The sequence below is a fragment of the Hydra vulgaris genome, chromosome 02, assembly GCF_038396675.1.
Source record: "Hydra vulgaris chromosome 02, alternate assembly HydraT2T_AEP".
Taxonomy (NCBI): domain Eukaryota; kingdom Metazoa; phylum Cnidaria; class Hydrozoa; order Anthoathecata; family Hydridae; genus Hydra; species Hydra vulgaris.
This window is the reverse complement of record NC_088921.1, coordinates 38962789-38974851: the sequence shown is the minus strand read 5'-3', so window position 1 is coordinate 38974851 and position 12063 is coordinate 38962789. Positions and strand designations below refer to the sequence as shown.

The 12063-nt window shown below is 24.6% G+C and overlaps 1 protein-coding gene across 1 annotated transcript in view; it reads right to left on the bottom strand.

Annotated features, from left to right (window-relative positions):
* LOC100213762 (choline transporter-like protein 4) overlaps positions 1-5781 on the bottom strand; it is a 49597-nt gene extending 43816 nt beyond the window's left edge. Inside the window, exons 1-2 of the mRNA XM_065790825.1 lie at positions 5646-5781; positions 1078-1126 (exon numbers count right to left, since the gene is read on the bottom strand). Of these exons, the coding sequence (XP_065646897.1) occupies positions 1078-1126; positions 5646-5727 (131 nt within the window). The 5' untranslated portion in view covers positions 5728-5781. The remainder of the gene's footprint in view (positions 1-1077; positions 1127-5645) is intronic.
* Between the last annotated feature and the right edge of the window lie 6282 nt (positions 5782-12063).

Below are 12063 nucleotides of genomic sequence, written 5' to 3'. Positions count from 1 at the left end.
ATATTAAGATTCCATTAAAAATATCTATATTAAGACTTTTATTACCTTTATTACCTTCATTAAAACTTGAAGAGTTTTCAGATTTGAAGAGTTGAAAAAGGGTTGTAACAAGAATTTAAAAAATAAAAAAATACCTATCTCTCATTGCTGTAAATAGTCTACTCTACTGTAGTGGCCCTCTCAACCTTGGGAAGTAGTCTACTCTAGTGGCCCTCTCAGCCTTGGGAAGGTGAACGCAATAAAATAAGTTCACAAATATATATTTTTTTTTCTTCAAATAGAACAATACAATATACTTTTCTATCAGAAATTGATTGATTCTTCATTAATTTAACAATGTATAAGCTATCTGTTGCATTTGATTTCATAAAAAAATTATTAATGTAGATTTAAATGTATAAAAAATGACCTAAGTTTTTACACATTTAAATCTAAATAAAAAAAAAAACATTTAAAAATCATTTATTTTACCTAAAAATGAAAAATGTTTTTTTACATGTTTTTTTTTATAAAACTACTTTTTTATAATTTTTATAAAATGATTAATTTTGAAATTTTGAATAATTTTTAATAACTTTGCTTTATTTGAGACCCAGGTTAATATACTTTCAAAGAAATTTTTTTTTATTTGGAATTTGATTGGAATTGGTTAAATATCAAAGGTTTTTAAAAAACCCCTTCAAAATATTTAAGTATTTCAAAAAATTTTATTATATAAAACACATTTAGGAAGTTTAATATAGCATTCCAATACCTTTATTTTATAAAATGTCATATAAAACTAAAAAAATCCTTAAGTTAATTATGCAGTAAAAAGTTCATTGAATAATATTATAAATAACTTGAGTATCTAGCTCTAAACTAAACTTAAAAAATAAATTTTTACAGTCGAGAATATAGAAACTAACTAAAAACCACTAAGAAAAGATGTTGTCAGCACTATACAAAACAATTATTTACATGCTTTATATTAAAAAATATATTTAATAATATATTATATTGCTTTACATTTTGAAATACAGCTAAAATACATATACATCAATATTTTTTATATTTATTGATAAGCTTTATTTTTACCTATTTTTGATAGGCCCATTAAATGATGGATCATGAGCTTTTGATTTTCCTATAACAAACAAATACAAGATTGAAGTTCATTTAATGTGTAATTTAGCTTCATGTTCACCATGAAACTATATTTTTCTGTATCATCATCATCATCATCATCATCATCATCATCATCATCATCATCATCATCATCATCATCATCATCATCATCATCATCATCATCATCATCATCATCATCATCATCATCATCATCATCATCATCATCATCATCATCATCTTCAACATTATCATCACAGGCTGTCAAGCAACAACATTATAAATTATTTTTTTTAAATGACAGTATTTTGAGGGGGAAAATGGCGAAAAAAAGAAAAATTTCATGGAAAATATGAAAAATTCAACAACTTTTTTTAAAAACAATATAAATCAGAAGTCATAAAAAATGTATAAAATAAATAAAAAAAAAGAGAAAGCACCAAATAACTTGCAACACCAAAGATAGTTCAAAATAATTAAGAAGTTCACAACAACATTTTTTTTTAAAACTTCTTTGATTTTTGAAACAATTAACTAAACTATTCATTTCACTTTTTAAATTTAAACCAATATTTACTCGCAACTTTTTTGTTTATTTCTATGTGCTGTAGCATTTTAAAAAAAAATTTTTTTTTGCACTGCTTATCATTTTATGGGCTTTATAACTATCATGTCTTCTTTATTGATGGCACTTTGCATAGACTTGATCACTTCATTCAGTATGCTCTGAGTAAACTGAAACTCTAGATCTGCATTTTTCTCATCATTTTCAAGATATTTTTTCTCTTTGATCTAGATTTTTGTTGTTTTCATGAACTTTTTCAAGCATTCCTTTGTGTTTTTTTCTTTATCAATAAGTTTATCAATATCTTTATTAATAAATTAACATTAAAAAAAAGTTCTTGTTTATGAATAACATTTATCATTTGTTCTTCTTCTTCCTCTGCTTTTCTTTATTTATATATTCTGTGAGCATTTTGCATTGCTTGAACATCTTTAGAGAGAGAGCTTCAACATTATATGTTCCATTGCAACTTCTTGCACATTCCTTTGATATACTCAGAGCCATTAATGTTTCATCATTTAGTTTTACTTGCTCTAAAGTCAATGTATTTTTATTATTTGATAAAATTCACTCTGCACTAGCCTTGCCATTCTGAATAATTAAACAGCCCTTAACAACTTTACTGAGATACTCTTTTTAATTTTTTGTATCAGAAACTTTTGAGATATTAGCTGCTTAATACAATTTCCATTCATCATTAACAATTGATACCTATACAAAAATAAAGAAAAAAGTAAGCACACATTTCTTTTCGTTCATATGAAATTTTTATCACCTATTAATTACATATTTATTACTTAAAACTTAACATCAGTCAGAAAGAATAACTTTTTTTAAAATATATTAAGAAAAAACTGAAATATCTAAAACTTATCCAACAAACATTAGTTTGTATTTCCTCTTAAAATGTGTAACAAAATATCAAAAAGTAAAGTACTTGGTTTTTAGTTTCCTCTCCGAAATCAATTTTATCTAATTCAAGGCAGATAGTCAAACTAGAAGAATCAATTTTTGATCTTCTGGAAAATCTTTGGAAAGTTTACCATTAACAGCAGAAAGTTTAAGAAAACGCATCATCAATGGTATTAAAAGATCTTTCATTTTATAAAATAAAATATGAACAAGTGGTCCTTCATTTTGGAAGATGGTCAAGTATTTCTCAAACTAGAGCTATACCAAAAAGGAATTTGATGGACACAAGTAACTCTTAAAAATTTCCTATAATATTAATCTAATAAAAAACAATTTTAACAAAAAACACTACAAGAAACAAACGGGCTCTTCTATCGGATCAATGCTTACTGAGTCTTGAATCTTTTGAGTTTTTTGCTTGTTTCAGATGGCTAACTTTGTTTTTTGCTTGCTAGAGTATTTTGGCAGCTTGTTTGTCGAGTTTTTATTTTTTTTAATTCTTGTTCGCCTTAATACTTCAAATATTTAATCTTTACTTTAAAACATCAGCAACTAGGTGTTTATACAGTATTCATATAAATACCTAATTAAGTCTTCTTATTTATTACTCATGTCTGTCTTGTTTTGAACTTATTTCAAGAAATATTAGCAATAATGCAATTATACATATTAATCAGCGTCAAATTTGGCAAATAATTTTGATTCGTGACAAATTTTAATTTATTAAGTTTTACAAAATTAATTTTTGACAAAAAATTAATTTTGTAAAATTTATTAAATTAAATTTTCATTTTCTTTAAGAGTTCTCTGAAACATAACACTAGTCATTTTTCAGATTCTCTTTACATTCCTTTTCTTTTGAAATATACTCCAAAAAATATTTCTTAGTATCTTCCCATCTTAATAGACGTTTTACTAGTGTAGTAGAAAAAGTAAGCTATCTAATATTTATAAAACAAAAAAACAATGTTTCATCTTCAATAAAAATGCAATCAGCTAATATTTTGAAATTCCCTATTTTTCATGATGCATTCTACAACAATAAAATAATGCAAGCTTGAGCATAAAGACACTACTAACAATTTTTTATTATCTGATAATACTAATATCTATTGATTATAAGAATGAAAGAAACAGATGAGTAAAAAATAATTTCATTTTTAATAATATTGACAATAAAATTACTAATAAAATCCTCACCTTAAACCAAGCATGTAAATCGAATGCAGGCTGCTCACCTAAAACTATAATTGTTTTTCAAAATGTGCACTATGTGCAAAGTGCAACTTACAAATGGTAATAAGCCATTAAAACCATCGCTATGAAGATGAGCATTTAATAACTTCCAAATGACTTTGAAATGTAAAATATTAAAAAATTGACCCCATGGTAAATCAAATCTTTCATTATGATGTAAATCTGCAAGCATTATTTTGACATTCCACTGTTGCTCTGCTAAAGAACAGAGATGTAAAATATTTAATAACATGGGTCTCTTCATCTGACCAAAAATGACATAAAAGATCCTTTTTTTTTTTGTTGCTGTGTTGTATATATTTCATCAAAAATCAAAGTAGAAGCACCTTAACTTACTGTTATATTAGAACACAGGAATTTCTTCATTAATGGACCAAAACCATCTTGGAATATATTTGAAGTTTTTTGTCTACTCATACTAAAATCTTGACTTATTGAGATACTCATACTAAAGCCTTGACTATTCAAAAACATTCTTTAAAATAATAATAATGTATTATCACAATGTCTTAAAGCAAAATCATTTTTAGCTACTTTAAAAAGCCACAGCTTCTGAAGCTGAAATTTTATCATTTATATCTAATTATATCATTTAGAATACTCTATTTTTACTATTTCTCCCTCCAATTAGAACTTTTATTTGAATCTATATATAAATGAAAAATTGTTTTTGAAAATCTAATATCAGAAATTAATTTATGTTTAGGTTTTGAAAAATGCTGATAAAGTGCTTAAAAACCAACTGAACTGTATTTCAAATCACTAAAATATAGCTTACAGACTAATTAATTTTTTAATTTTAATTTTTAACTTATGATTTATTTAATTTATTTGAATTTCATGCTGTATTTTGCCATACAATCCTCTTATATCCAAAGATATTGTTGGCTAAGCATAGGAACAACCAAAGATATTGTTGGCTAAGCATAGCAACAACCAGGAATAGTCATAAAGACTAATCCAATGTAGCTTTTTTTATTGACCAACAATTTGCATATCAATGTACTGCTCAAACACTGAGTTGGCGGTGACTGGATTTGAACTTGTATTGCACAACAGTCCAGGTTTTAACAATTTGTTTGATGCTCTAACAAACTCAGAAAACTATCCATATGCATAATCAGAGTTTTTTTCTCAGCCCATAGTTTAATTTTAACTAGATTTTTTATCAAGCTTTTCCAGTCAAACCTCATTCCATTTAATTATTATGCCTTAGACCTATCTATTGATTAATATAAACCTATCTATTGATTAATATAGACTTATCTATTGATTAATATAGACCTATATATTGATTAATATAGACCTAACTATTGATTAATACACTAAAAATTAAAATAGATACTAGTAACTTTACCTTTACTGGAAATTTTATTGTACTTCAAAATTTAGTTCTCAATTCAGTTTATTAACCAATAGAAGTAATAAAATTAATTTAACAACTCAAAAACTGCAATATTTCAATAAAACTTAAAAAAAATTGTAAGAGAATAGGTATTTTAAAATTTTTTTAAATTATCAAAACTAACTAAAATTTCAAAAAATAAACTTGAAGTGAAATAAACTTAAACTCAATCGGAATAATTAAAAAAATGACTAAAACTCACAAAAAAATAAAATAAAATAATAAAAAGACAGAAAAAAAAAAATTTTTTTTAAATGACAACTTGACAGCCTGTCATTACTATCCTCATCATTGTCATCATCATCATCATTGCCATCATCACCATCATCATAATTATCATCATTATCATCATCATTATCATCATTATCATCATCATCACCTTCATCAATTTAAAGCACTCACCATATTTTCCTGGTGGATTTGCAGTTCCATTTTCAGCTATTAATTCTATAGGCTCTTGCTCATTTTTCCCACAGCACCCCATTACTATACTTAATTTACAAATGCATTCTACTAGAAATAATGATAAATTACTAATAATATTAAAATATAATAGTTTTTATTTATCTCATTTTATTCGCTCAAATCTTATTACATACACAAAATTTAAAATTGAAACTCAACTGTCAAAAGTATACAAAAATGCTTATCTTATCTTATTCTATTATTAAACAATAAGCAGTGTTGTACAGCATTTTAAATAAACAGCAGTGTTGTACAGTATTTTAAATACAAGTATTTTATAAATGTATTTTAAATACTTTACAAGTATTTGTATTTTAAGTACTTTTAAAATATTTTATTTTTAATACTTTTTCAGTAGAGTACTAGGTATTAGTATTCTAGATACAAATTTTGATGTATATTGTACTTTTAATGTCTTTCAAAATACAAAATAATTTATTTTTTTATTTATTTTAAAAAATGTTATGCTTTCTAATAACTTATTAAGTATAGTTGATTAAATATAAAAACGATAGTATCAGAAGATAATAATACAGATTCAGATTTTAGAAATATTCAAGAAAAAAAAATGTCTGGCTCTAGAACTTAGCATCAAACAGAACACTAGGTTTTCCTTTAATCTTGGATGGGTCTTGTTTCAAAATAACCATGAAAAATAAGTGTTATCCAGGTATAAAAGCTGTCGGAATAAACTTTTGTCTGCACAAATTGACTCGACTTCAAACCTACTGAAGCATTTAAAGGTAGTTATTTAGTTTAAAAGATGATAAATTGAAATATAGCAGAAACATCTAACATATATATATATATATATAATATAGCATATAACAGAAATAAAGAATTTAACTACTTAATTATAAGACAGGAAAACGAAAGTAAATGTTAATATATTGATTAAATATTTTCTTTCTATTGTCAATGTAATAAGCAATATTTTATTTTTCTTGATTTGTCTGTGTAATTACTATTATAGCGATACTTTTCCTTTTATGCATTATTTAGCATTATTTTGTTTTTATGCATTATTTAGCATTATTTTGTTTTTAAAAACAATATTTAAAAAAGAAATAATAATAGACACCTGTGATTACAATAACACGACTAAAAAAATCATTTTTTTCATTAAACAACTATTTGTTTATCTTTTTCCAGGCTGTTCATCCTAACTATGTTAGCTACTACAATGCATACAAAAAAGAAATGCTAGAAAAAGAGATCTAAATTATACTGGTTTGCTTGAGAGAGGTGTCCTTGCTACAACGCTTTGTAGTGAATTGAAAGTCAACTAAAATTGAGTTTAACTACTAGTGAACAGCAATTAACAGTAAGGAACAAAGTTCTTCCACATGCAAAGATAAACAATTTAATTATTAACTACATTATAAGTGAGTTTCAACCACTGTAAGTTGAAAAATAATTTAAAGATTTAGTTACCAGCCTTTTTCCCTTATACAGTTATGCTTTATCCAACTTTTATTCTTTATTCAATCCTAATATTCTTTATACAATCAAAGATCAAATTCAAAGGTCAGCTTCCATATGTACAACAGCATACATATAAAGCTGTTTAAAAAGAAGCAATATTGGTTTTTTCTGTTGCACTTGCCTGCAATTGTTTCAAAGAAAGTTATACATTTGATGCAAGTGCAGAGCAACTTTTTTATATACATTTCAGCTTTGGGCTTGATAATTACAACATAGATTAACCGATAATGAATGACTGATAATGGTTTCAATTTAGTTAAAACATTCAATATGTTTGGAACAATAACCAATTATTAAAAAACTATTCAGACTTGTTAATACAACTGTTTGTTTGCCTGCTCCAGTTGAATGTCTATTTTCAAAAGAAGCCTTTATTGCTATGTCATGCCGAAATTGGTTGTCAGATAATCATTTTGAACAACAGTTATTGCTAAAAGCCAAAAAAACATTCAAATTAGATTTTTTATTTTAAATATTAGCTGCTTTAAAATACATTTAACAATTAAAAAAGATTTTTATTAATTTAAATACTTTGATATTGAGTTTTTGAATTTTACATACTTTTGCATGAAAATATTTTGTATTTGTATACATTAAAAAAAATTTTAAAAACAAAATACTTTACACACATACATGCATTTTTGTGTGTGCTTGTGTGTATGTAAATGTGTGTGTGCATGCGTGTGTGTGTAATAAATGTATTATATATGTTGTAACTGTGTGTTATATATGTATGGCAAATACTTTTGCATGAAAGCATTTTATATTTATATTTTAAATACTTTTTTGAAAGTATTTTTTACTAATACTTTCTGTGTAATACTCCTGAGAAGATCATGTTTGTATGCGTGTATGTGTAATATATATATATATATATATATATATATATATATATATATATATATATATATATATATATATATATATATATATATATACATATATATATATATATATATATATATATATATATATATATATATATATATATATATATATATATATATATATATATATATATGTATATATATATACACATATATATATATAAACACACACACACACACACATATATATACATTTATGTATACACATATAAATTAAAATGTATTGGCGGACATAGCCTTGTACATATATCAACTATGGGCTTGAGTTTAAGGCAATTACAATCTAAAGAACATTTTATATGGAAAAAAAACTTTCGTTTTTTTCTTTCTAATTTCTTTGACTCTTTGTCTTAAAAAGTGTTTGGATTAAAATTAGCATTTTTAAAGATAGAAAAAAAATAAAAAAATTTGATATGTACACTTCATGTATATATAAATTAATTTAGTGTATTCTACAAAGAGTGCAGGATAACAATTTCATGAGAAGGTATGCTACAATTATTGTTTTGCATAAATGTACTTTCACTTTTATTTTGCAGCTATTTCTTTTTTATATCATTGAATTAATTAAAATTACTTTAATGATCTAAAAAAAACGCTTTGCTTGCAAAGTAAATAAATCAGTATACTCAATCTTTTTCGCAATAAGACAAAATGAATTATTACTATAAATAATTACAACTTTGCATAAATTTATAATAATATCTCATATGAAAATACTTTACTTCATTGAATTAATCCTTAGTTGAAAGAAAATCAAAAAAATGTATGTGTTAAAACAGAAGACAAAATGCCAGCTGAGCTAAAATTACAATCGAAACTGAAAACAAGATATTTTGATTTTGAACAAACCATCGTCATCAAAATATGACCTAATTTTTTAATCGGACAATTTTTCACTCATTCAATCATTATATAATACAGCTTAAGAAAGATAATACACAAAAATGCCACTGAATAAAACGTACATAGCATAAAAAATTATCTCTTAAAAAGTACATGTTTTAAACCAATTTTCTACCGATATATGTTTCGTAATGAATGTAACATAAAATATATATAAATATTTGTTAATTATAAGACTCGAAACTCGTGTACTCTTCTGCGATATTTAAAATATCATAAATTAATTTATTTTGCTGCGATTCGCTTTTCCGGTTACTATAGACGCTGATATTTACTTTTTGTTCAATGGGAAATGTAAATTATACTTACATAACTTGAAAGTTATAATAAAGTCGCCGTTAAAAAATGTCGGCGTTATCTACCTTAGAAATTTAATGTAGATCGTAGCTAGAAGTGAGACTATGAACGTGTTATAAAACATAGAATTTTTTTTATAAAAACCGTAAACTTATGCGTTTCCTGCAAAATTTTACCAAAACAAGGTCGACAAAACGGTTTTCTAAGTGGAAAAGAGGATGCAGTTATAAAAAATTAAAAATCGTTTGTTATTATTTTTTTACATATAAAAAATAGATTACAAGAATACATACATTCAGTTTGTTTTTTATCCTAGCTTTCGAAGCCCTGGGAGTTTGTCTTCAAATATTTCGTGTAACGAGATTTAGCTTGTTTAGATAAAACAAACCTATGATTTATAAAAATGGCGACACTTAACTTAAAATCAAATAAAAAGAAAAACAAGAAGTTTTTTATTTTTTTTAATATTCATTTGTAGTAATAATAAAATAACGATTATTGTTATAATCATAATAATGATTATAATAATAACATAAATGCTAGTAATAATAAGAAAAAAAATGCCGAAAAAGCATAGTCGGTATACTAGGGCACTAAGTGTATTTTTTGCAGTATGGAGTTATTTATACCACTATTTAGTATTTTAAATTTTCTATCGCTTGATTTACCACACAAGTTAATAAATTAATTATTGATTTATTAAGATTTTTTACTTCAACGATTACACAAAAACTTATTTTTTTATTATCTCAAAGTGATGTTTTTGGACTTGTGCATTTTCCTTGTATACCAGCGACATATAAATTATTTTAATAAAAGATTAATATACAAACTTTGATAAAGATATTTAAACTTTTGTTATAAAGCAACCGAAATAACAAAACAAGGTATTTATTTTCGTATTATCAAATTATTAATTATAATTAGGGGAGATTCTAGACTTTAATTACGATTCATTTAATTAGAAATAAATAGAAATAAAAATTTAAATAGAAATAAAATAAGGGACGAACCCTTACAAACTTGCGACTGATTCTGACTGCACGCATCCTTAAAATCGCCACTGAATGTAATTTGTAAACTTTATTAAAGATGATTTTACAGAAAGTTGATTAACGGAATGACACCAATCTAATGATAATTATATTTACAATGATGTAAAAAGACTTTTTTTTAAAAAAATAAATAGCTCGTCAAAACAAAAAATCTGTCTACTGAAATGTACTAACCTTATACTAGTCTATACGTTTATTAAACGTCGATTAAACGTTTAAAATATTGTCTAATAGTGCAGCAGATAAGCATTAAAAATTACTGGAATTGTGCACAAGTGGATAAAAGCATGAAATTTTCGCCAATAACTCAGAAAGTTATGCTGTTTATTTTAAGATATGATGGCAAAGTGTAGCATGACCAGAACTGGCTTGAATCCAAGATGGCAGTTACCGCCATCTTGGGTTTATAAAACAATTAGTGGTCAGAAAATGCCGGTATGTATGTATATCTGTGGCGTAGCTCTTTTGGAGCAGTTGGAGCAAATGCTCCACGCGCACATAATGTTAGGGAATTTTTTTACTTTTTTTATTACCTTCAGAAAGTCTGTCAGCAACCCCATCCAATTTATGTTATTACTTAAATTGGATAAGCATAAAATAGAAAAATGTGCAACTTTGTTTCTATTCCATAATGTATATAACCTTTGTGATTAAAACGCAATTGTTAATTTGAACTTTTCTCAATTAACTTTGAGAGTAGAGGGGGCGCACCAATTTTACTTGCTCCAAGTGCTAAATATGTAAATATGCCACTGATATATATATATATATATATATATATATATATATATATATATATATATATATATATATATATATATATATACATATATATATATATATATATATATATATATATATATATATATATACATATATATATATATATATATATATATTTTGATTATTTATAAATTTTAAAACAGAGCGGTTTATAATTAAAAACAAAAAAGAAAAAACTTTTATTATGGAGCTTTATGTTTCATGCCTAACGACATCATCAGTCATATATTACCCATTATTATATATATATATATATATATATATATATATATATATATATATATATATATATATATATATATAAATATATAATATAATATATTTTATATATATATATATATATATATATATATATATATATATATATATATATATATATATATATATATATATATATATATATATATATATTTCACGATTCATATTATTAATGAAGCTAGCTAAACCATAAAAGTTTAGAATTTTAAATTATATATTAACTTTAAACTTCTAAACCAAGTACGTACAGGTTAGGGCCCCGCAAATCGGCATTTTTAGTACCCAAATCGAAGTAAATCTTCACTCGAAATCTGTAGTTTAAACTTTTTTATTTTATATTATATTTTTCAGAAAAAAATATTTGAATAAAAACATGCTTCTTGTCTTGTTTAACATTTGATTAAAAGGTATTTACGGATAAACAAAATTAATTTGATAGCGCCAAAGCGTCAAATATCTAAAAAAAGAAACGCAACAAAATCAAAACAAATAAGAATTCAAAAAACTTGAATCATTTTTTTTAATTCGAATTGAATCTCGAATTGATTAATCAAAAACCGATTCCATTTCGAAGCTTCTCCACAGGCTGGTATTAATACGTATTTATACGTGTTTGTTTAACTAAGCAAGATGAGTTTCGCGATTTTACAAAACGCAGACCAGAAGTGTTTTAGAAGTTCTTGG